The sequence below is a fragment of the Panthera pardus genome, unplaced genomic scaffold (assembly GCF_024362965.1).
Source record: "Panthera pardus isolate Hobbes unplaced genomic scaffold, ASM2436296v1 HiC_scaffold_27, whole genome shotgun sequence".
In the NCBI taxonomy this organism is placed as follows: domain Eukaryota; kingdom Metazoa; phylum Chordata; class Mammalia; order Carnivora; family Felidae; genus Panthera; species Panthera pardus.
The window spans coordinates 4,254,416-4,280,742 of record NW_026526843.1 but is presented as its reverse complement, the minus strand read 5'-3'; the positions used below and the strand labels follow the sequence as shown (position 1 = coordinate 4,280,742).

Here is a 26,327-nt window from a genome sequence, read left to right as displayed (position 1 = left end):
GATAGGTGGGCAGGTTTGGGAATAAATCACTTGTGAGAGAGGAAGGGATGAGCTCAGGCCCAGTGATCTCCAGGACCAAATTAGAGTAGTGAAGTAAGTCACAAAGAGTCAGGTACAGACTCAGCTAAAAGAATCTTGGCCTTCTCATTTTTCTGGTTGTAAACTTTGTGGCACGAGAATCACACTCGTGGGCAAAAGACCCAATGGGTCACAGGCATGCCTGTTTACCCACTCCACTCTAAGCCCCGATCCTCGCCATTTCCTCCTGCATGGGAAAAAATGGGGGAGGGCAGAGGAGCAAAGCCGTCATGTTAGTTGTGACCTCCTCCAGTGTGAATGCTTCTGTGGACAGTGTGAAACGATGTAGCTGGTCTATTTTGTCCTACCCCAAATCCAGTCAAAGAATACTTATGTACTGAGTACTTCCTATGTGTTCTTCATTCATTGTATTATTATTTTCTTTTTTAAACAAAACCAGCTTTACTGAGATATAATTTGCATGCCATAAAATTCATCTGTTTTAATTGTTCAATTCAGTGGGTTTGAGTATTTTTACCGAGTTGGGCAGCAATCTATTCATTCAGTCTTCTGTCAGTATAGTTATCGTACATCCACCCTATGCCAGACACTAGAGGTACAGAGGTGAGCAGGAATTATCCTGACTTCATGGACCTTGCATTCTAATAGGGGGAAGACCGACAATGAAACAAGTAATTTTATTTGTTATTATTTTTTAAGTTTATTTGTTTTTGACATGAGCATGAGCATGAGCATGAGCAGGGGAGGAGCAGAGAGAGAGGGAGAGAGAGAGAATCCCAAGTGAGGGGATTGATTCATGAATCGTCAGATCATGACCCAAGCCAAAACCAAGAGTCAGCTGCTTAACTGGCTGAGCCACCCAAACACCCCTACACAAATAATTTTAAACAGATACAATGTACTTGTGCTTGAAGAAGTGTGGGATGCTATGGTAACACATGTGAAAGGACTTGAACATTTAAGCTAAGACCTGAGGAAGTTGTCCAGATCGAAGTGAGGGCTGGCAGGTGAGGGATGGGGGTTCCAGACACAGACAAAGGCCCCGAGACGGGTAAAGGATGACATAATCAAGAAACTAACATTAAGCGTGACCTGTGGCTCCTATAATTAAGATACTCACAATTTATTTTGAGAGACCAGAGCAATAGTGATCAATAGCAGCCAGTAAGTAATCAAAACCTAATTTATCATGTTTATTTGAGGTTGCACAAGTATACACAACAAACTAATAAATGTGGTTATCTATAGAGAATGGATAGATAGGTACAGAGGGACAGAGATAGGAGTGATGGTGATAGGAGCAAGGTTTCTCAATGTCTATATTTCTGTATACCTTTGATTTTTGGAGCATGTGGACAAACAAACATCAGCTAACCGACAGATCAGCCAACCAACCAACCAACTAACCAACTAAAAGACCTAAATGGTTTGGGAAGTCCACTATAGCCAAGGGAGTTAAGAGGAGTTAGAAATGGATGTAGGCTGTCATAGTTATACAGAACGCTTTAGCGGGGCAAGAAAGCTTGGCTATGGGGAAAGCAATTCTAGGTAAGGAGAATGAGGAGCCCTCTCTCTGGGAGGGAAGGTACAGAGTTGGATGGAAGACTGTTTTCTAGGATCAGTGGGATAGAAGGCTGAATATTCAATATAGTGGAGGCAGGAAAACCCAGCCAAAAGTGTTTAGACTTGATGATGCACGTAGTGAGGAGCTATCGAAGGTGTTTGAGTAAATGGAGTGGCAGTTGAATGTGAAAACGTAGGAAGGGGTGAGATTAGAGAAGCTATTGCAGTAATCCTTTTCTACTGTGATCTCCCCATCCTGGCTGGAAACCTTTCCCAGGTGTACCCCTTCTTGCTGGCATTTCGGAACCGCCCTGTGTCCCACCTGGAATGCCTTCTGCGGCCCACAGCCTCCGCCTAGTACAGGAGGATCAGTACGTGCAAGAGATAGATCAAGGATGGTCCCATGCACAGAAGCGCATTTTCTAGCAGGTTCTCATTGTCTTCCCAACCAGCTTTTGCTGACATTCACCTTGAAGTCTGCCATGTGTTTCATTATAGGGAAATACAAAGATCAATACTTTCAACTGGGCTAAAATCCGCAAGCTGAGTTTTAAGAGAAAGCATTTTCTCATCAAACTTCATTCCAACATTTTGGTAAGTAGCTTTATAATAAATTCTTCTACTTTTGGTTCACTTGGGATTTCTTGGTTGTTTCAGCAAATTGTTTGAATGTGGGTGGTGAAAGCTGGCTGGCCCTGAGGGGTGATGTACTCCCTCTTTTGCCTCTACATAAATAAACCAGAGCGTTAGTCATATTTCTACTCAAGGCAGAACACCAAGAAATCCTATTGATAGTTCAGAACGAATAAAGTAGTAGGAAAATGGGGTGGCTGGAATGAAAGACAAGTCTCCTTAAAAAAACATTTTTTTTCCAGGGATTTGAGAAGTCAAATGGAAGTGAACAGATCTAGGACTATGGACATATTTATTTGATGTTATCTGCCCCATTTTATAAAGTATTTTCATGCCTCTTCATTAAACAAAAAATAACTGAACACCTACTACATGCCAAATAATTGAACACCTATTTGCCAAAGCAAGACGTAGGGAGCTTTGGGTGTAGATTAAGCAAAAGAAGGAATTGCCGGTCAAGGCCTCATTGTTCGGGGTGAGACAACGATGCTACAAAGGATGTCCTTTTGTGACCATAAAGGAAATGAAAAATGTGTATCAACTCATGTTTTGACCTACAGAAGATTCAGTAGCTTGGGCTGCATCCTCTGGGCCTTAGCCTTGCGTGAAAGCGTTTGTTTGAGCACTTCAGGAGACTGTATCCAGTGTGAGGCTTGTGGAGTGTCCCAGGGCTGCAGGCAGGAACCTGAGAATGAACAAAAGGAGGTGGGGGGGGTTGGTCAGCAGAAAATAGGGCTGCATGCATGTGTGGGCAAAGGCGGGTATACAGTGGGTCGGGGGATGGAGGAAACTTGAACTTTAGGTCTGGAAGGCTAAGCTCCCCTAAAGCAGATTAGAATATGCTAAGTGAGCAATACAGAGCATTGTCGAACAAGGCAGCATAGAGAGGACAAAGTGTTTCTAGCTGATATGTTAAAAAAGACTCCCACACGTGTAATCATCCTATAAAGCCTACCATCTGTAAGGAAATCCCCCCCCCCACCCCGTTTCCTGTTGGTCATTTATAACTTCTTGTCACCTTGAAAGGATGTCCTTTGATGTTCATTTTAACCTAATTTACAACTTCATAAAAAGGTTCCTGGCAGAGAAGTGGGGTGGGTGGGTAAACAAGCGTTTGAGGTGAGGGGGCTGCAAAGCGAGATGGGCTTCTTAGAGAAGGCTCTGTTTTTGAGCAGTGGCCCTGTCCGTTCCTCAGAAGGTGGCCAATCATTTGCTTTTAGTAGGTGTGAAGCCTGTAGGGAGCCGAGTGGAAAATCGGAAGCTGCACGGGCCCTCGGGCCAATGGTTTGGATAGCATTGGGATTTGAAGTTCTTTGATAGTCATGAAGGGTGTTTCGCTTAATGGAAATTGGTTTATACAGGTGTTGTGCAAAGACACCTTGGAGTTCACCATGGCCAGCCGAGATGCCTGCAAGGCTTTCTGGAAGACTTGTGTGGAGTACCATGCTTTTTTCAGACTTTCTGAAGAGCCCAAATCAAAGCCCAGAACGCTACTCTGCAGCAAGGGCTCCAGTTTCCGCTACAGGTAATGAAATATTATTGCACGCGGGCATACTGTACCCGCAACTTCTTTTCAGTGACAGGGAAGGCAGTAGGAGGAGTTGAATTCTAGAAGCAATACAGAATCCGTTTAAGTCACTTAAAGGGTGACACCCTTTACGGCTCATTCTCTGTGTGACACATTAGGTCAATATTTCCTAACCGGGAAGGAGGAGGAGGGAAGCATCCTAGCAAGGGGTTAGATCAGAATATTGGCAAGCATGAGGAGCAGGGAGCAGACACTGTTTGAGAAGACGTATTTAATGAACCTATTGTTTTCTTTATATGAACGTGTATGCAAGCCATGGAAAGGGCAGCTCAACAACATCCGTTTGGTGGTGGTTAGGCAAGAGATAGCGTGAGAAAACACTGGAAGAATGGAAGCCAGGTCAAAATAAGATCTTGTTTTTACTTGAACGCACCAGCCTAGTCACTCTTTGGAAGAGGCTTTCAGAACTCTTAGCTAAGGTAAAAAAAAAAAAAAAATCCGAATTGAATATTTCCCATAGGGGATTTTCAAATAGTGGAGGCCTGCCTCAGTAAGAACTGAGGAGATTTTAAAAACATACATATTTTTGATGGAATCTTTCCAAAATGTATTTTACAAATCCCTGCCTCCTTAAACAGATGATACTGAGCATATTTTGCCCTTGTCTTAATGACCTGAGTTATTATAAACATCACTTATTGACCTGCACAGGCAGCTGTAGTGCAGTGATGGCTTCAGGGCGGGAGAGGAATGTCAGTCCCTGCACCCCAGTGATAAATGGCTCAGAGTTTTGGGGCTTTATTATTTTTGTGATTTCCTTTTTGGCTTTTGTGTTTCTCCCAGCTGGCTTTCTTTGTTGGTGTGTGTCTGGCTGGAGCAAACCTCTTCTACTGTTTTAGTTAGCTGTTTTCCCTCTGTCATGAATTGGGAAGCCAGATAAATAGCCTTATTAGAAATTGTGTATGGGGGTGCCTGGTGGCTCAGTGGGTTAAGCGGCCGACTCTTGGTTTTGGCTCAGGTCATGATCTCGTGGTTTCCTGAGTTTGAGCCCTGCATCGAGCTCTGCACTGATAGTGTGGAACGTGCTTGGGATTCTCTGCCCTTCCCTGCCATTCTCTCTCTCTCTCTCTCTGTCAGTAAATAAATAAACTTTAAAAAATATTAAGAAAAAAAGAAATTGTATCTAAATTTGTAGGTAGGGAAAAGGCCTTCATGGGAAAGTATATTAGTTTTCAAGGCCAGATTTTTTAACTGTTATATAGTCCTGTTCAGAAGCTTTTAAAAATTTCCTGGGCTCTGCGTAGATGAGGTTGATATATGCCTGATATTTGGATAAGTGGGTATTATTCTTAATTACTGTGACGGTCAACGATTCATGGCATATGTCATTCATGTGGACTGGACTTCAGCAGTAAACGAAGCTTTCAAGTTTTAGTAGCCTACTGGCTTATGGCTAGTGTTAATAAAATGTCTATCTCGGGGCACCTGGGTGGCTTAGTTAAGTGTGCAACTTCCGCTTGGGTCATGATCTCACAGTTCGTGACTTCAAGCCCCTCATTGGACTCTGTGCTGTCAGCAGAGAGCCCACTTCAGATCCTCTGTCCCCCTCTCTCCCTGCCCCTCCCCCACTCACACTCACTCTCTCTCAAAAATAAACATTAAAAAATTTTTTTAAGGGTTTATTTTTGAGAGAGAGAGAGAGAGAGAGAGAGAGAGAGCGAGCAGGGGAGGAGCAGAGACAGGAAGACACAGAATCTAAAGCAGGCTCCAGGCTCCAAGCTGCCAACATGGAGCCCGACGTGGGGATCGAACCCACGAACCGCGAGAACATGACCCGAGCCGAAGTTGGACGCTTAACCGACTGAGCCACCCAGGCTCCCCCAATCAAATCTTTTTAAAAATAAAATGTCTGTCTCATTCTTAAAATAGCGGAAGAACCCAACGGCAGCTTTTGGAATATGGAAAGAAAGGGAGGTTGAGGAGCTTACCATTCGAGAGGTACATGGTTTTCTCTCTCTCGTGTTGATTTTAAGTTGAATTAGAGAATTATATATGTTCTGTAGGTGCATGAAGACCATTTCAATTCCTTCTCTGTTTGGGGATTTCAGGAAACATTACCCATCTCAGTACCATGAACGGCAGTGCAGGTCGTCACCAGACCTCCTCTCTGATGTATCAAAACAAGTAAGGTTTCTGAAAATTCTTTCTGCTTTAGATAAATGTAATGCATCTACATTTCAAATGCTTTTAAGATTTGATTCTGCCAGAATCTCCCAGTGTGTAAAAAGGTGACTGTTTGAATAGGCTGGCCTCCTAGGGAGATCTGTCAGCTCAGTCTTTCCAGCCAATAGAAGACCATTTAATAAATGACCACTGGTGTGTACCTCATAGACTGGAAGGATATGGCACATTTTTAAATTGCACCTTGTATTGCTAACATCTTGCAAAATGCAGATCCAAATGAATTTGTGGCTTTGCATGTTTAAAAGTAAAAGCTCTTCCTTTTTACCTAATGAAAATCTTAAGGCTTAGAGGAAGCTGTAAGGTCTTGGGTTAACGTTTTAAAGTACTCTTGCTGTGTAATTTTGTCACTTAATTTAAGAACAGTGCTGTTCTCCTGGAACAATGAGATGATGGCTTCGTTTGGGTTTTATAGCATTAGCCACGTTAATTATTTTTCTTTGGCTCTCCCTAAAAAAAAAAAAATAATAATAATAATTATAGGTCTCACAAACGCTCATGTCTTCATTCAGGTCATAGGCAGCTTTTATCTCAAAAGCTTCACAGAGGTATGATGCTGGAAGGTACCATCTAATCTATGACCCTCTCATGCCATTCATAGCCCTCCTTGCCACCATTTTACAGAAAATAGGGAGGAGGCTGGAGCAGGGAGGTTAGGGGACTTGCCTAAGGTCACACGGCAAGTCAAAGGCAGAACCAGAACCAGAAAGCAGAACCCCTGGCTCATTTGTAGAGCTTCTAAACCGCACTGCTTAAAGTCCCGCGCTGGCTGGAGCACATGGAGAACTCAGAGGCTGGGCTTGGGGTGGCAGTGAGAAAGGAGAGCGTCCTGTGTACTTTTTAGCGCAGGGATTGGGACATGGCACAAGTTATGGCCCTGCCTGTATAGATTTATCAACCTGGGACTAGAACATGGGTTGAAACGACCGTGTGAGAAATACCTTTGTGAAATTGGAGGCTACTTTGGATCCCTGCCCCCACCCCCACCAAACGACTCTTCTCTTCTTTCACCATGTCCTCCCTCTCAAGGTGGAAGATTTGAGACTAGCGTATGGCGGCGGATGCTACCGAACCGCGAATGGGGTGCGAGCCTCGGAGCCCGTGCTGGACGGTAGGAGGAGGAGCTCCGCGGCCGAGGTGACGTTTGCCGCCGCGCCAGAGCGGTCCAAACCAGAGGCGGACCCCGCATTGTTACATCAGTCCCAGAGCAGTTCCTCTTTCCCTTTTCTTTACACAGACCCCGATCCCAGAGACTACTTTGAGGGAAGGAGTCCTCTGAGCTCCTTCCAGCCGAGCTGTAAGCTTGCTGACAATCACATGAGCACACCTGCCGGCCTCACAAGTGAAGTGAGCCCAGCGAGGCGGCTGACTTACACAGATGTGCCCTATATACCTTGTACTGGCCAGCAGGTCAATATTATGCCTCCCCAAGTCTTTTTTTATGTGGACAGACCACCCCAGATGCCCAGACGGTCTCCGATCTTGGCAGAGGAAAGGGAAAGGCCAGACAGCTCTCCAGGGCCCACTGCAACGAAGCCAGCCAAAAGGAGCCCAAGGAATGTCAGAATGAAGAGCTTTCAGCAAGACTTTGAAGAACTCCAAGAAGCTATGGCCAGGACCAGTGGTAGGAGCAACATCAACATAGATCTGGAAGCGGAAGACCCAAATTTAGAAGATGCGTTTGCATGTAACATTCAAGAGCAAGCTCCCAAACGATCCCAGAGCCAATCAGATATGAAAACAATCCGTTTTCCTTTTGGGTCTGAATTTAGACCTTTAGGGCCTTGTCCTACTCTGAGTCGTAAAGCTGACTTTTTCCCATATATGTTTGCAGAGCAGGAGCTTCCAACAGTTTTAATGGATCAGGGAGCATCAGAAAGATACGTAGCTAGTGAATCCAGTGATTCAGAATCAGAAATTCTTAAATCGGACTACTACTCTTTGTATGGCAAAGGGATAAGGTCACCCATGGCCAGAGTCCGCTTATCTTCTGGTAGTCTACAGCTAGATGAAGAGGACGAAGACGTTTCTTTCAGTACACCGACTGCTGAAGACAGGACTTTGCTAAAACCGTGTAATTACTTTTTAGCTTAGAAGTGTGAACGCCAGGAACATTCCTGGGCCAGTTCCATGTTGCCAACGTAGATTAAAAAAAAAAAAAAAAAAGGAACCTTCTGCACAAACCGTTTTCTTAGTTACTACTCATTGGCATTAAGGGAATCTCCTGAGTTTGGGCACCTAGCTTATGAAAGATCCAGCTGCTGCCTCGTTCCTCAATCTCCTCTCTTCAAGTTTCCTTTGAAGTGACTCTGGAACATACCTTCTCGTCACCAGCACTGTTGTAGGGTGAGGTGGCCATTTATCATCTCCCTGATACATTTCTCCAGAGACGTTATCAGTGAAGTTCGCGCTCTTCCACATTGAAGAATGGGGAGAGTATGGGTTGGCATATAGAATTGTGTCCTTTAGTGATTTAGTAGATTGTGACTATGTTGGTCATTTTGTTCTTAAACCATACTGCAACTAAAAGTTCCAGTGAAAATGTTTCTGTGACGTGTTAAAGATTTTGATTTTTATAACATATATTAGGGGGAGCATGGCCCTCTGATGTCTCAGGAACAAGATGGTGGCATACATCCTCTCGGCAGAATACAAGTTTGTGATGCATCTGGGACTGGGAAAAATTCTCAACCTCGGAAATTCATGAATTAATTTCTAAAGCCAGATATATGCCTGATGAAGATACGATGTTTGACTTATTTCTCTATTCTTAACTATTACATGTAGTGAAAGATAAAAGTCAACATGTTGGTTTATCTACTTTCTCCTGCAAGACTTAGTTCTTTTTTTTTTTTTGCATGTATGTAGGCAAAGAAATGAGGTGAACAGAATTTTAATAAAGAGTGATGAACATCCATTTATTTAAAAAAATAAGTTGCAAGTATGATCTTCATTTTGCTTGTTATTATTCTTTTTAAAAGTTTATGTGTCTAGAGAGAGTGAGAGAGAGCAAGCAGGGGAGGAACAGAGAGGGGAGAGAGGGAATCCCAAGCAGGCTCTGTGCTGTCGGTCCAGAGCCTGAATGTGGGGCTCCATCTCACAAACTGTGAGATCATGACTTGAACTGAAATCAAGAGTTGGATGCGTAACCAGCTGAGCCACCCAGGCACCCCTGGGTCTTCATTTTGTTTTAATCAATTTCAGAAATGATTGGTTCTGGTGTATTACTAAAGGAAGGGGACAGTTAGAAAATAAGAAAAAGGAAGGAGGGAGGTGAAAATGTATATTCAGGGATGAAGTGGTTGAACTGCGATTGCTGAAAAGAAAAAGGATCGTGCTAAAACCAGACTGAGTTCATGAACCAAGATTCTATTCCTGACCCATTCAGAATTTCCCTACTATTCCTCCTGGAAGGTACAGCATTCCATCTGAGAACTTCATTTATTGATTTTAATGTTAAGTACAACATATTTACAGGACAATGTTGGGTACTAACTTCAAACAAATGATGCAATTACATAAGCAAGCTATTTTTATACATGACTTAATGGAGAAAAGATGCATGGAATCGTTTTCTTACTTTCCTCATTCTTATATCAGAAAATATCCTTTTAACATACCTTTCTCTAGTCCTTTCCCTCATTCTAGCACTTTTTTCCCTGCTCCTTGAATCCTACCCAGTAACTCACAAATCTATCTATCATCTATCTATATTTGAGAGAGAGCACGAGCATGGGAGGGGTAGAGACAGAGAGGGAGAGAGAGAATCCTAAGCAGTCTTCGTGCTGTCAGCGTGGACCCTGATGTGGTGCTTTATCTCATGAACCATGAGATCATGACCTGAGCCAAAATCAAGATTCGGACGCTTAACTGACTCCCAGGCTCCCCAAGAAAAGCTATTTAATAGTAAGAATATATTGAAGTCCAGTTACGTATGTGTTAATCCTATAGATCCTCAAAGCTATATTAAGCTCATCTTCGACTTTTTCTCTAGGAAAAACTCAAATTCCTTTAGGCTTATATGCTATTTCTCATCTCAGCTCTGGAAGTCTTTGTGAAATTTGTTTTCCCCAAAGAGCTATATGGTTCAAGTCTGTATATGATTTCCTAATAAAACTATTGTTAGGGTGACCAGACAACTTATTGTCCAACCTAGGACATTTCTGACTGAAAGAGGACTCTCGATAATTTCGTCATGACAGGGGGGCATATCTTCACTGTAGCTATAATCAATGTTTGAATATGAAGAATACCTTCTAGTTTCCAATGGAGACGTTGGTGTTAAATTTCCAACAGCAAATTAAAGGGCAAAGGAGAAAAAATTTGAAATAATTAAAATATGACACCATAACCCCCCTGGAGAAAACATACACTGAGGACCATGAAATTTAAATATTTATTTTTAACCCCCCCCCCCCCCACAACACTGGAGTATGCTTCACCTAGAAACAGTTTATAGGACTAGTAACTATAATGAATAAGCAATATAATTCCTACTCATGATGTGGCTGTGTTGTCAAGTTTCAAATAATCAATTTATAAATTTATTACCTTTGCTTTTACAAAAATATTCATTTAACCCATGACATGAGTTGCAAAATTATACCTAGACTTCTATAGGTTATAAACTGTAATTGACTTTCAGTTCCATAGCAGGTGAACATTTCAACTGAACCATTACTTCAAAATACAATGTGTTAAAAGTAATTGTTACAGTATAGGCACCAATGAAAAGATTTTTCTTGGCATATGACATGACCACAACTTATTCAAGTGTCTGTATTATTACAGAAAAAGAGGAGGTAATGGCCACTTTGACTAAAACCTGTATTCTTGAAGAACGTCTTTCTTCTAATATTTGGCAATTATTCAGATTTTTAGAAATGATTTCTGTGCAAAAACCAAATTGTGCAGATCTAAACCAGACGTTAACTATCAAAACTAATTAATACCAATAATTCTACAACTACTGAAAATATAGCCCCAGTTCAAAACTTAGGCAGGCATAATATATATATTGGGCTTAAAAGAAAAAAGGTATTACCCCATGTAACAGTACCATAAATATAACAGCTAATTAACTGTACAGTCTAACTTAACATTGTACGGACACAGATCATTCTGTACTATGGTTATTTTCATATGAACTAAAAAATGCTTATTTAAATACCCTTTCAAAAATGAACAAACGATGCTTATGTACTAGATAATTATAAAGAACAAAAAAAGTATAAATAGTTTATAGGACATTTTACTACCATGACAAAAATATGCTGGTGTAAATTATATTCCTACCTGTTGATCAGGTATTTAATCACATGATTATCAGCTTTTTTTTTAAGCTCCCCAAATCCAAGCATAAAATATGCAATATGAATTGAAGATTTTAAAAACGAAGCCTAATTCCTCCAGTATTGCCAAAAACCCATCCTTGGCTAATTAGTATTGCTTTAAATTTTCAACCATGTTAAATGAGGGTTAATAGCCTCTTCTAAAAGAAAAGGTAAATACTGTTGCTACATGTTGCCTATAAATGCTTCAAACACAGGGCTCTCAAATGTGATCGTCATTGAGCTGCCTGGGATATCATACCAATTTTGTATAAGAGTCAATACTTTTCCAGGTTTCATTGCCAAGAGCTTATTAAAAACTTCTGTCCTAAGAAGATATGACCTGTTTCCATCTCCCCACCAATAGTCATTTTTAGAAAATGCTTGGTTTAAAAGATAAAGTGTTTTGAGTCTTGATGATTTACAAAAGTTGAATATTTAGGATGACTTTGAAAGACCTGTATGTTTCTTGGGTGCACAGTTAACTAAAGATCAAAACATGAAAGGTATTCATCCCAGTAACTTAATAATGATACCTAAAAGCAAAACTGTATCACGACATTTAGTAGAATGCAGGTGAAACTATAGTATTAAAAGTTATTCCTTACAAAATAATCTCTTTAAGATATAAAATGATAAACACCATCACAAAATAGTTGAAGAGCTTCTTCCAAATCTTCAATGTTGCAAAGATCCAAAAGGCACATGGAGCTCATGAGTTAAGCATTGTTAAGCTTTAAGTAGCTTTGGTGGGTTTCTCTGAGTCCGTATGAAACTGAAGCCAATAATAAGAAGTTCCTTAGGGGGATTCATCTGCTGAACACCTATAAAATGAAGAAAAACGTAAACGGATATGTAACTATGTATGTTTATATTTCTCAGCTGTGTGAACTCTGCAATGGAGGAACTGATTCAGCAAACCAAATTCTCTTACTGAATCTCCTCATGTAGAGGTTAAAATATAAAGCAGTTCAAAAATCCCTTCTGTATCTGATTTTACAACCTCCAACTGATTTGTCTGCAAATTGGAAAAGAGTGGGAAGTTGTCCGTGAAAATCTATTGGATTTTTAAAAATATTTATTTATTTGAGAGAGATAGAAAGAGAGAGAGAGAGAGAGAGAATCTCAAGCAGGCTTCACACTGTCAGCGCAGAGCCTGATGCAGGGCTCGAACTCACAAACTGTGAGATCACAACTTGAACTGAAACCAAGAGTCAGACGCTCAGCCACCTGAGCCACCCAGGTGCCCCAAATCTATGGGATTTTTAAGAGGAGCTTCAGTTTATCTGTACAAGTAGGCTTCATCCGAGAGAAGATCCATCAGAGTATATGGTTTATAGGCCGTATAGTTTGTTCCAGCTTGATCCCAGTGGCATCACAAATACAAAAACAAGTAGAAAGATGTACTGAGGGGCACCTGGGTGGTTCAGTTGGTTACACATCCGACTTCAGCTCAGGTCATGATCTCACGGTTCGTGAGTTCAAGCCCCTCATTGGGCTCTCTGCTGTCAGCACAGAGCCCACTTCAGATCCTCTGTACCCCGCCCTCTCTTTCTGCCCCCTCCCCGCTCATTCTCTCAAAAACTGTAACTAAAAAAAAATTAAAAAAAGAAAAGAAAAATGCACTGAGAAGTGATATAATGGGATTGAGGCTAGAGTTAGTATTGCTTTATAACTTGTTTGAGCTAAGAAGCTGTGTGTTTGTGCATGCATATAAAGTCTTGTTTAAAAAGAGAATCTGTTGGGGTGCCTGGGTGGCTCCGTCGGTTAAGCACCGACTTCAGCTCAGGTCATGATCTCGTGGTTTGTGAGTTTAAGTCCCACGTCAGGCTCTGTGCTGACAGCTCAGAGCCTGGAGCCTGCTTCGGATGCTGTGTCTCCCTCTCTCTGCTCCTTCCCCACTTGTGCTGTCTCTCTCTCTCTCTGAAAAATAAACATTAAAAAATTTAAAAAAATAAAAAAAATAAAAAGAGAATTTGCAAATGAAATGTGCGAACTGTATTGAATGGGAACGAAGTTAAACCAAGAGCTCAAGAGACAGTGTGGAAACTGAAGTCAATCATAAGGACGTTTTATACTCTTCAGTGACCTCCTCTACCTAAAATCCTTCCTTTAACTTTTCTTACAGGGGTTAAACTTTAGCACTGGAAACTATGCGAATAGTAGTGTGATGAGGGTAGCGGCAAGAATGAAAGCATTCCTAAGTGGTAATTACAAGGGCCCAAATAAAAATATGCTCCATATCGACCTTTTGTTTATATTCCTGCTAGCAGGCAGAGGAGAAAAACAACAAAACAGGCCATTTCATTCAGTGGAAAACGACCTTGTAATGCCCAAAGATAATAATTCCAAAAGCTAATGTTTAAAATGGGCAACAAACAAAACAGTTTTAAGCATACCACTATTTAAGAAGTGACTTAATAATGAGGAATGATTGCAATGACTGAATCAAGGTAATTCTATTGCATCACGAACTAACACCCAACAGAAAACGTTAAAATAAACATTTTAAATGACATTTCAAGCTTACTTTTGGAATTTCTCAATTAATTTCTTCACCATTTTATCTGTGATGCCAGGACAGGCAGCTTCAGCCACGGCAATACTTTTCTCGAGTTCTTCAATTGCCTGATTCCTGCTAGCGTTGTTCTCATCCTGCTGTTTAAGCTGAGAATCAATAGCAATAACATTTAAAATTACTATACTTCTTGGCGTAGATATCCAAACCTGATGAATCCATACTTACTTCAGCAAATGCAGGTGTGATTATCATAGACAAACAGCTCAGGGTCTGCACAAGATCTTGCTCCTTTGAACAAATAATTTAGATTATACACATGAAATTAAAATAATCATTCATGTTTTTCTTATTCCATAACAAGGGAGCACTAATTTGAATTCTCCCTCCCAAAAGACCCAATATAAGGCATGTCTCCATGCTTCCTTCCTAATTCCCATCCATCATCCAGAAGGCTTCTAACTTCTGGGATTACAATAGATATCCATAATTCCACTGGGTTTATGCACCTCTAAGTAAAATGCATTTAAAAACATACCAATGGCCACTTAAATGACTTCCATGACCTTTACTTAATTAGCTCAAAACTAATGGCAAATGAAGCATACTATGGACACTGGGAGGTAGACAGGAATTTAGGGGTATTAAATTCTAGTAATTTTTGGCCATCGTAATCTCACTATGTAGTTCAACAGAGTCTATCAAGAGGAAGTAAGTGATTATCTCCATGCACATACTGCCCCATTCTGTAGTTTCTTTGGATCAGGCTTCTTTCGCACGGTGGTAAAGCTCCATTCAGGATGAGTATTATTTTCTCTGCTGGTGGATTCCCTAAAGAGATTGCCCAAAATACTAATATAAGTTCCTAAATAATTCAGCTTGGTGAAAATATCAAATCAATGCAGCCACACTCTGAAGAGTTGTCCCGATATAGACACAAGTCATAGTATAAAAAAGGATGTGATCTCAGTTTCAGGTAGATACAATTTACTTGAAGAAGAGCAGTAGTTCTCAACTCTGAAGTGTGCATCAGGATCACATGTGGAGACCTCTTATTGTATAGAAAGGCCTGCCCACACCCCTCCCCACTGACTGGATCAGGATCGCCTGTAGTGTGGCTTTTGATTCTTTCAAAAAATTTTTTTCATGTTTGTTTGTTTGTTTATTTTAAGAGAGAATCCCAAGCAGGCTCCACGCTGTCCGTGCAGAGCCCGATGTGGGACTTGAACTCACAAACCGTGAGATCATGACCTGAGCCAAAACCAAGAGATGGACGCTTAACCGACTGAGCCACCCAGGCGCCCCTTTGGATTCTTTTTTAACATTCCGCGTGCTACTTTCATGGGCCGCTAAGGCCAACAAACCATTACAACAAGGCACAAAAATCATCCTGGTATTTTTTATTGTTTTCAAAAGTAGGGCAATTTCTCATAAAGGCAGGACTCTGAGAGTATTGTCTAAAGAAATTTGGTGTTGTCTTTGTGCCAATTCATCAAGTGGAAGAGTAAATTCTGGTATAACCCACAGACTTTCCTAGTCTAAATTAAGTTATGGACTTAGAAGATAAGATGTCAATGTAAATGCTGCAGTTAAAAACTGGTGTAGCTTTTTTAGGAGGGTCCAAATCACACATAAATGAATACTTAAATATATCAGTCTGATCACAGTTCAGGACATGGCCAAGAGGTGGGAAAGGCCTGGCAGTCAGTGCTCCAGAGGGATTTTGCAGGTTTCCCCCAAAGTATGAGAAGACATAGCCTTTATCACTTTGGGCAAACTGATGTAACACTTTTAATAGAATCTTGTTCCAAAATTTTGTAATATACTCAAGTATCCACTAGGGGTTAGACCGAGACCATTTAAAACTAGAGCAATTCACTTCTAAGAAAAAACATGTTTCCAAATTCATTGTACTGCACAGACTGTGATTTTAAAAGCTTTTCACAGTTTCTACTATAAAACTTGAAAATACAGCTTCCATTTTATGCTAGAGAAAGCATAGTGGATACTGGTTACAAGATATGCAGTATTCGAACGGGCTACCTACATAACAATGAAATGATTTGTACATACGAATCAGAGCCCTCAGAATCAGATTCATCATCACTGTGCCCTTCTGCCTTCCATCTCTTAAATCGATCTATCAGTTCGGTCAGATAAGAAGTCTTCTTTGAATTTTTTACAATGAATTTGTGTTTCAGAAGTTCTTTAGCTGTAGGACGCTAGGGAAAGATATGAAGGTCACATGAATATTTCGAGGCCCTTTATGATTGCAAGGTGTGGTAAAAAAAAAATAACTTCCATTATTAAGCTGAAAAGGTATGTCTGAAAAGTATGTCTACAGACACAAGGACAGCTCAAATGCTGTAGGGCAATGGCTAATTCTACTCTTTGAAGTGGCTCAAGGCAACCAAATTAAATTTACTACTCTGGTACCAATTTGTTCAAGCCCAATGGACAAAAAGGTGGCCTGTCCACCAGCAAACTGGCAAGTGGGGCCTTCTCCAAAGCAGAGAGACACGTGGCAAGGTTTTGAAAATGGAGTAAAAATTTACAACCATTTCACAACAGTGCTTTCAAAATACTTTTATTATATTTACTGTACGTTGAAAAAACTGGATGAAAACTAGCAAGGCTAAAACTTTTATTATCATCTGCACCTATCATGTGATCCCCAGATTAATCCTCTCCCCGTCACACGTGAATTCATACTGCACCTAAATACAAATGCCACATCCTGTGGGGGATATTTCGCTCCTAGTATTTTGTCAATATCAGAATGTTCATTCTCAATTTTAAAACAGTTACATCACAACTTAGTTCTTGTACACTTCTAGCTTCTAGAAGTCACCGGGCAGCTTTATTTTTAAAGTAGTAAAGCAACTGTGATCAAATCTGCCAGGTAAACGAGTGGAGTTCACTAGACATCAGTAAAAACATGCAACTTCATGTTGGAATTTCTCAACGTTAAATTTTGAAACGAGTGACAGGCACACATAACTTTTCATGAAAAATGAAAACACTGTTGAGTAAATATCACTGTGAATAGTTACACGTGTGCTTTAATAGTGACACCCTATAACAGAAACCTTATTTCTCAAATTTCCTTCCTGCTGAAACAGGAAATGATCAATAGAATAAGGAGGAAGCTAGGGGCCATGAGCAAGAGAAAAAGATACAGGGCAAGGAGAAAAGGAAGTAAGGACCTTGTTAAGAACTGAACAGAATTAGCAAGATAGGGGGAAGAACCAGGTTCCTAGAAGGATCTTAGACAATTTTCCCATGCACTGTATTCCCCACTGTAGAAAAACTACATTTGCTTTAAATAGCTTTAATAATAGAAAACAAATAGTAGTAAGAGCAATATATACTCACAAATGATGGATCTTTGTTCAGGCAAGCATCAATAAACTCCTTGAAGGACTTAGTAAAGTCTCCAACAAGAGTTGGAGGGTTGTTTTTTGGAATAAGAAACAGAACTCTCATTGGATGCATATCAGAGTTGGGTGGCTCTCCTTTGGCTAGCTCAATAGCAGTAATTCCCAATGACCAAATGTCAGCCTGAGGTAAGAGAAAGAAAAAAATATTACCTCGAAATTCCATTCCAACAGACTGCCACAAAATATCCTATGGGTCATATGATATTAAAGTGTCCTGGGGCACCTGGGTGGCTCAGTGGGTTGAGCGTGTGACTCTTGGTTTTGGCTCAGGTCACGATCTCAATCTCATGATTCATGAGGTCGAGCCCGGTGTCAGGCTTCTTGCTGACAGTGTGGAGCCTGCTTCTCTTTCTGCCCCTCGCCTGCTCACTCTCTCTCTCTCTCAAAATAAATAAATAAACTTTAAAAAAGGTGTCTTAAAAGGAGTGCCTGGCTGGCTCGCTTGGAAGAGCATGCAATTCTTGACCTTGGGGTAGTAGATTCAAGCCCCAAGTTGAGGGCAGAGAGGACACACATACATACATAAACAAACTCAAAAAAAAAAAATGAAGTGTCTCAAGAAATGTAATGGCAATAAATTTTTATTAATATAATTCATTTATTTAAAAAAATTAACAAATTCCTGGGGTGACTGGATGGCTCAGTCAGTTCCGTGTCTAACTCTTGATCTCAGCTCAGGTCTTGATCTTAAGGGTGGTGAGGTCAAGTCCCACACTGGGCTCAGCACTGGGTGTGAAGCCTACTTAAAAAAAGAATTATCGGGGTGCCTGGGTGGCTCAGTCAGTTAAGCATCTGACTCCGGCTCAGGTCGTGATCTCGCGGTCCGTGAGTTCGAGCCCCGCGTCGGGCTCTGTGCTGACAGCTCCGAGCCTGGAGCCTGTTTCAGATTCTGTGTCTCCCTCTCTCTCTGACCCTCCCCCATTCATGCTGTCTCTCCCTGTCTCAAAAATAAATAAACGTTAAAAAAAAAAAAAAAAAAGAATTATCGGATGAGCACCGGGTGTTGTATGGAAACTAATTTGACAATAAATTTCATAAAAAAAAAAAGAATTATCAAATTCCCTAACCTTTTGCCTGGCACCATATTCTAGATACTGAGGATTCCAGTGGTGAATAAAACAGACAAAAATCTCTGCTCTGAAGGGGCTTGTGTTCTAACGGAAGAGACAAATATGTAAATTATACAATGTCAGATGGTGCTAGGTTCAATGAAGAAAATAAGAAATCAGGATCACGGAATAATGGATGATTGCAAGGGGTTGCAAATTTACATGGGATGGCTAGGGAAGACTATTCTGTGAGGTAATGTTTAAGCAGAGACCTGATTGGGGGGAAAGTTATTCCAGATAGAAGGAATGGTGAGTGCAAAGGTCCTGAGGCCAGAGCGTACTTGCTATGTTTGTGGGACATAGCACTCACTGTGGCCAAAGCAGATAGAATATAGAGGGAGAGTAATAGGAGATGAGGTTGAGGAGGCAGACAAGGGCCAGATCATCAAGAGCCATGTATGTGATAGTAAGGACTTTGGATTTTATTCTAAGTGGAATGGAAGGCCATTGAAGGGAATAAGGTCCAAATATGATCAGCATCCAGGGAACTAATGGTTTAGCAGTAACACTTGACATAACTCTAGCTTTAGAAATACTTGTAAAAGAAGGAAAACTGGGACGGTTTATTATATAGAATAGCACGCTCTATAAAACCTATTATTAAAAACTAAAGTTTGTACAGGTAACACTTTACTTTTGAGTCATAAGCCGACTGTTGAATAACTTCAGGAGCCATCCAAAATGGTGTTCCCACAAAGGTATTTCTTTTAATTTGTGTATCTGTCAGCTGGCCAGCAACTCCAAAGTCAGCAAGTTTAACATCTCCTTGTTCTGACAGCAAGACGTTGGCAGCTAGGAGGAAAAAAGAAACAAAAAACGCTCAGTTTCCTCAGAATGCAGCTACTTTTCTCAGGTTCATGTAAGATTTTTGTATACCTTTTATGTCTCGGTGAATTTTCTTTTCTGAATGCAGATAGTCCAGACCTTTCAAAATTTCCTTTAGCATGGTAGCAATCTGGAACTCATCAAATGGACCAGCTCGAAGCTTAGGGGGAAAACACACACACTTTTACAAACATATATAAGTTCCAAACAATGAAGTACTAACTTGATACGATCTTTGAAATAAGGGAATCACTTAGATATATGAAGCAATTCTGCTTATTAAGCTAATATTTAAACAAAGGAGAAAAAGATTAAAAAGGTAAGGGAAGATAGTAAACAAGTTAAGTCTGAAATGGTTAAGGCTGAAATGGTTTTTAAATGGATTAGATTTAATCTCAAAAGATAATACAAGCAGTGTTACCTCTGTATGTACTAGCTCCTAATCGTGAGGTTCTTAAATATTTACATCAAAGATTTAAGAAATACTCTTAAATAATGACAGAACTAGCTTTCTTTTCTTTTCTTTCTTTCTTTGGCTAGGAAAAAAGAAATCAGCTACTTAAATTTTGACATTTGCTATTTAAATGATTAACTATTTACACTAAACTGATTTTGAGATCAAAAAGTCTGTAAGATTTCCGCAGCAACTCAGCTCAATGGTACAGGTCAGCCACAGCACAGTTCTTAGCATTTATGTATCTCAATAACACTGGAAAGCAGGCAGCCTTTCCGAGGCTGAGATTTTAAGTTAGTCAGGAATACAACAATTAATCTGTTTAGACTTCATTGTAAAAAAAAAAAAAAAAAGATCGAATCATGAAGGGGTATGGTTTTTTAACTAAATGTAACACATTTCCCCTTTCTTTCCCCATCCCCGTCCTAAAGCCAATAGTTCCAACTGGAATACAAGGAAAGCAATGATTAGGTTTCGGGAGAACTTGTAATGGAGTATCTGAAAATCTCCCTTTAAAATAAATGGCTATTTTAAAATTCTGGTACCTCATAAAGCACAAACAGTGGACTGTACAATATTATTACAGGAAGGGTGGGAATCTGAAGTCAGGGCTGAGGTTGAGCTGTTTGCTGGAAGGAGGGAGGAGGTGGTGAAAATCAAACATCGCCCACTCTGCCTCACACTGGGAGGGATTCACAGCTCTTTGGCACCTTGTGTATTTCATCTTTCATGAATGCCATATTTATTCTGAATAAAGGGCACTTTCATGTTGCAATTTAACAGCTTAAAATAGAACCCATACTTCAGTTTCACCACTAAATATTAGCTGTGGTCTGGATATACAGTATACTCCAGGGATGCCCGTAGTTCAATAGGTGCCTTTCCTAGGTAACATTATCTATTTACTTATAAGTCTATTAACTTCCACTCCAAAAGTTTCTATTTAAACAGTAGTGATTAAAGTTGTTCTCAAAGGTGAAAATGGCATTTTATTGATCGCCGGCAATGAAATTCTGAGGTACTACCAAATAATTTAAAGACAAATGTTGGTATCACTGATCAGAAAATGTTGACAGGGCCAGAGGAGGTATGCCCTCACTCACTTAAGAAACTGGGCAAGGTCTGGGATGCCCGGGTGGCTCAGTCGGTTGAGCATCCGACTTCAGCTCAGGTCATGATCTCACAGCTTGCGGGTTTGAGCCCCGCGTCGGACTCCGTGCTGATAGCTCGGAGCCAGGAGCCTGCTTTGGATTCTGTGTCTCCTTCTCTCTCTGCCCCTCCCTTGCTCATGCTCTGTCTCTCTCTCTCTCAAAAATAAAATAAACATTAAAAAAAAGAAATTGGGTAAGGTATATATATATAAGGGACACTACTTATCATTCTGAAGGGCTTCTGAAAGTGGCCTGGATAAGCCAGTGTATTACCTAATACAGAATTTTAAAAAATATATTTAAGTAAAAACAAACAAAGAAGAGGTCCTCAAGACCCACTGGCTCATCTGGTATATTTAGGTCCAGCTTAGGTCCTTAAAATTCAGGAAAAATAAAATCTCAATTAACTGGGTACTGGAGGAAGATGGTGGAGTCGGGGAGAAGCCATGGCAGGGCAATGGGAACTGGGTAGTACAGCTGGGTTTTTCTGGTACATTATCAGACAGAAAACTCTTCCAAGCCTTGTGGTTAAAATGTATCATTAGCCATGTCGACAATGATGAGAGAAGGAGAAAAAAGGGAGCTGGAGTGATAGAGGAGGTAAAGTAGATGGAACAGAGATTGCTATTCCCTGGGAGAGAGAGAATGCTGAGATCTTGGTCCACTGTCCCTGGAGTGCATAACTGAACTTGTCTTCAGTGGCCAAAGACAGTGCCGTGTCTCTAATAGCTAATATCTCTGCCTCCAGGGCCAGTGTACTGGCCTTATTGTCAACTGAGGACATGCAAGAGCGGGTCACCTGCTCTTTCACAGACTGTGTACTTGCGGGCCTGGGGATCTTCCCCACTCCTGTGACTTTCAGCTGGTCCTAATGCAGCAGGTTATGTCAGTGCCTTCTCTTACGGTTAGCATATTGTTTCCAACGTTTGTCTTTGGTGCTCATATTTTATCCTCCTAACCTTATCATATGTGTTTTTGTTGTAAGCCACTGCAATTCCTACTGGAAAGAAGTGAGGTATGATTTAAAAAAATACTCTCAGAGTCTGTTCATGTATAACTAATTTTTTTCAAGAATGGGAGAGAATTGGGGCGCCTGGGTGGCTCAGTCGGTTAAGTGTCCAACTTCAGCTCAGGTCACGATCTCGTGGTTCACGAGTTTGAGCCCCGCGTCGGGCCCTGTGCTGGCGGCTCCGAGCCTGGAGCCTGCTTCGGATTCTGTGTCTCCCTCTCTCTCTGCCCCTCCCCCACTCATGCTCTGTCTCTGTCTCTGTCTCAAAAATAAATAAACATTAACAAAATTTAAAAAAAGGAATGGGAGAGAATCTTAAAGTATACACTATAAAATGTTGATGTCAATTACAAGTCATAATCGCATTCCATTATTTGGGCACCAATTTAAAGTGAGAAATATTGGGGCACCTGGCTGGCTCAGTCAGCATGCGACTCTCGGGGTTGTGAGTTCAAGCCCCACGATGGGTATAGAGATTACTTAAAAATAAAATCTTAAAGTGACAAATATTCTCTTCTCAGCATCCCTGTCGTTTTTTCTTGTCCCCGGTAGCAGTGCCCTCCCTCAAACCCAATCCTTCTTAGATTCCCCAAATGATAGCATTTGTCTGTATGGCACTATACACGGAGAAGAAACAGCACATTTTCTCATCATTTGCCCTCCTTACAAAGGCCAGTTAAATGTTTATAATTCAATCACAGTATTATTGAATTCTTGAGCTAGGGACACAAACCTCGAGAGATCATTCATCTAATTTCTTCATTCAACATGTGAGGAAATTAAGGCACAGAGGTTCAATGACTTGTCCATTATTAGCCAGCTAGTCAACGGCAGAACCAGGTCTAGGACGTAGGTCTCTTGATTTTTAGCCATGACAGGGCTAAAAACATCTTAAGTTTGTTGAATTTATGCAACTTGGCAATTTGTTCTATTAGGCAGAGATCAGAACGGCAGGATGAAATTAAGAGACTTCACTCAGAGATTACATAAAACTGACCAAACTACTACTACAGCTCCCATTATTAGTTAGGGTTGGGCCAGCGTCCAGTGCTTAACATTGCTATTGCTGATCCTGCTGACGGCAGTGCACGAGCTTCGCCAATGCCCACGAAACAGGGAAGACATATGGTTAGCACCTTGGGGGACCAGAGAAGGTAACTATGATAAATTTGGAAAGAGCTCTGAATATTTAAAGGGTAGGAGGAGGATCATGGAGCAGTTGAGACGCTTCTTGTGGAGCTAATGAAAAAACTATTGTGTAATAAAACTATGTGACAAGACAAATGGAAATGGGGCCATTTAACTTCAGGAGAAGAAAGAGATCTGACTCCATAAGCATGAAGGATTATTCTACAAAGAAATACCAGTTGTGTTCTATCACTAGAGAGGAGAAAGACAAAATGAACTCAAGCTTTGGGATATACGAATTAGATGAGACACAAGGAAGGATTACCTAACTCAGCAACAGATTAAAATGAGATGAATTCCTAGAAGGAGATGAGACTCTCCATCAAATTTAATTACCACTTCTTTAGAATGCTTTAAATATGGTTCTGTTTAAAGGAAAGAAAATCTTAGAGTCATTTCTGTTCACAGGATTATTTGAAACTTTGGAGCCATTGGCAGGGAGGATTAAACCCCTTTAGAAATATTTAATCACTTATAGTTAGGGAAACTCATCTCCACTTAAAAATAAGAGTTAAAATGTTACTTGATGATCTTAGTCATCAAAACACTTTATTTTTAGAGACAGCATACTCTTATCATTTCTAAATCCAGGAGCAAGCTAAGACAATATAAGTCACAGAATATTCAAGATGGAGGGGTGTCTGGGTGGATCAGCCAGTTTAACTCCCGACTCTGGAATTCGACTCAGATCATGATCCCAGGGTGGTGGGATTGAGCCCTGTGTCAGGGTCCGTATATATTTTCAAGATGGAAGAGAACTTAAAAATAACTTGGTGCAACTTCTTTGTTTTATAGGATATTCAAATGTAAGAAATTTGTGTGCCTGGTTCACAGTCACAGATTCGGTTACGAAGACTGCTCGCCCCATCACCTCACACTCCCATAGGCCAGCCCAGTGGCCATCTCTACTACACCAAGTTGCCTCTAGTAATCCGTATTGAATTTTAAATACAACGCCATATTAGTAAAGATTGAAAAGGGAGAAGAAAACAGCAATGACAGAATCACACTAACTTGGGGAAAACAACCAGTGTTTCTCAAAGGAATTTGTGTGTGTTCCCATCTTCATTGGGTGGAACTTTTCCTGTTCACTGCAGGATTTTAGCATCCTGATCTTTGCCCACTAAAATGGCTGTAGCACTTCCAAGTCATTATGACAACCAAAAGCACCATCACATTTCCAAATGACCTACAGAGGGGCAGAGAGAATTCTGCAGAGAATTGGGTCTGCAGGCGCACTTGGTGAGAACCCAAGAACTAGTTTTAGTGATACTTATCTGAATTACCTATTTCAAAAATCCAAGAACGTTCAGTCTTTTCAGGGAAACGCCTGCAAAGTAAAACTCTAAACTGATGGCAATGGTCACACACAGTCCTAATTTGGGGAGCTTTATTTCATGAAGCTATTTGCATTTCATATATACTCTAAAAACGTCAGCAATATGCCCAATCTTGCAATACGGCTCAATCTATAGTCCTGAATAGAGACCTTAATTTGAATGTATTATCTAAAGCAACCACTCAGCTTGCCCAAAAGCCATTGCTTCCTCCAATTAAAATAAAAAAAGTTAAAGTACAGACAGGTATGTGTGTAATTATTTTAAAATACTTACAAGATCCAGTGCTGAACCACCACCCAGGTATTCCATTATTATCCATAATTTTGAACCCTGTAAAGTTATGAAACAATTTAATCATTACAAGCCTGAGCCAAATAACATACTAGCATAAAACATTAAATCTGACAGACTAATGTACTGGTTCTAAAATACAAGTTTAAGATTAGTTGTTTGAAACGCAGAATATATTTTCCCACAGAACATTACAGATAAAAGTTCTGAGTCTTGACCTTCCTCCCTACGTATTTAGCTTGTGATATAGCTAAATAAATACTGTTTTTAAAATTGTTGAACTGTTAAAAATTTTTATAAAACCCAGAAAAAATAAACCATAGCCTTAAATTATTATTTTGAATGATACTGAAAGGAAAAGATAGTTACATTAAAGAATGAGGAGGTATGTGGAGACTTGTAGAAATTTTAAAGTGTATTCATTTTGAGAGGAGAGAGCAGAAGTGGGAGAGGGGCAGAGAGTGAGAGGGAGAGAGAGAGAATCCCAAGCAGGCTCTGCACTGTCAGCACAGAGCCTCACATGGGGCTCAAACCTATGAACTGTGAGATCATGACCTGAGCCGAGGTCGGATGCTTAACTGACTGAGCTATCCAGGAGCCCTGAGGTGTGTAGAAATTTTAAATGGGGCTTCTGGGTTTTTCACATACGATTTTAGAGTTGGAGGACACTAGACAGTTTGCCTTGTTTCAGTTTTTGGCTTTTGTTTTCATGTACTTTCCCACTTTCATCAGCTATGATTAATGGGCATTTTGGTACACAGGTGGAGCTTAAAAAGAATTAGTGTCCCTCTCCCTCCGCACCCCACCGTGTCCCACTGCCGAGGTAAATGGGTACGAGAAAGGAGTGCGTAGCTTAAAGAGCATATGATTACTCCAGGTGGAATTTACGTCACTGTAAATTGTCCAAGAAGAAATGGGGCTCATCGGCAGAGTATATATAAATTCCAAATCAGGTGTATGTACACAAACACCCTTCAGCGCTATCAGATACAAATCAGAATAAACCATCGAATCTGTTCTTCTTTCGGCTCTAGCTTGAAATACTATGGACGCTTCTCTCCCCATGTCATCAGTAGTATTCTCTGAATTTTTGTGGGAGCACAGAATTGACTGTAAGTAGAACGGTTGAGTTTACTATACTGGCAAGTATCCAAGTTGTGAGTGGCTTGTGTTTTAAAAGTCCATTTTAAGTAAGGCGTTTAGAATTTGGAAAGCAAGCATTTTCCCCTAGAAATAATGTCTAGGTTCCTGGGGTAACCCCCCACAAAAAGACAATTTAACACAAAGGTATCCAGAGTACAGCATGCTGTAACATGTAACAATGTTTCTGGGGGGAAAAACACACTCAGTGTTGTGCTTCACCTTGGGATGTCAGGAGCACATTTCTTACCTTTACAGCCCCAGCTGTAGGAGGAGGATTCTCGAGCCAAACTCTAAAACTCTAAAATCCCTGGGAAGTACTCAGGAGTTCCATTCAAAACGTCCACATGTGTCCATGAGGCTGGGGCTTTATCATGGCAGAGAACGGCCCCCAGTAACCTCATGGTGGGTGACACTGCAGTGTGAGTACTGGGATGTGGCCTAATGTCAGGGGCCGGGGAGGAAGGGCTCAGGTAAACTGAGATTTAGGGATTCCTCCTTTCCGGATGCTGACACCACGTGAGATGC

General features: G+C 40.7%; 2 protein-coding genes across 3 annotated transcripts in view; one reads left to right on the top strand and one right to left on the bottom strand.

Annotated features, from left to right (window-relative positions):
* The window catches only part of FRMD7 (FERM domain containing 7), a 51,590-nt gene extending 42,753 nt beyond the window's left edge, over window positions 1–8,837 (top strand). For both annotated transcript variants that reach the window (XM_019426980.2, XM_053891315.1), the window contains exons 8-12: window positions 2,101–2,196; window positions 3,597–3,760; window positions 5,693–5,761; window positions 5,872–5,947; window positions 7,034–8,837. In XM_019426980.2, coding sequence (XP_019282525.1) covers window positions 2,101–2,196; window positions 3,597–3,760; window positions 5,693–5,761; window positions 5,872–5,947; window positions 7,034–8,098 — 1,470 coding nt within the window. In that variant the 3' untranslated portion in view covers window positions 8,099–8,837. The remainder of the gene's footprint in view (window positions 1–2,100; window positions 2,197–3,596; window positions 3,761–5,692; window positions 5,762–5,871; window positions 5,948–7,033) is intronic.
* A 1,545-nt stretch (window positions 8,838–10,382) lies between these two features.
* STK26 (serine/threonine kinase 26) overlaps window positions 10,383–26,327 on the bottom strand; it is a 54,451-nt gene continuing 38,506 nt past the window's right edge. The window contains exons 4-12 of the mRNA XM_019426983.2: window positions 24,642–24,698; window positions 19,278–19,386; window positions 19,036–19,193; window positions 17,228–17,413; window positions 15,926–16,074; window positions 14,590–14,683; window positions 14,081–14,143; window positions 13,865–14,001; window positions 10,383–12,158 (exon numbers count right to left, since the gene is read on the bottom strand). Of these exons, the coding sequence (XP_019282528.1) occupies window positions 12,134–12,158; window positions 13,865–14,001; window positions 14,081–14,143; window positions 14,590–14,683; window positions 15,926–16,074; window positions 17,228–17,413; window positions 19,036–19,193; window positions 19,278–19,386; window positions 24,642–24,698 (978 nt within the window). The 3' untranslated portion in view covers window positions 10,383–12,133. The remainder of the gene's footprint in view (window positions 12,159–13,864; window positions 14,002–14,080; window positions 14,144–14,589; window positions 14,684–15,925; window positions 16,075–17,227; window positions 17,414–19,035; window positions 19,194–19,277; window positions 19,387–24,641; window positions 24,699–26,327) is intronic.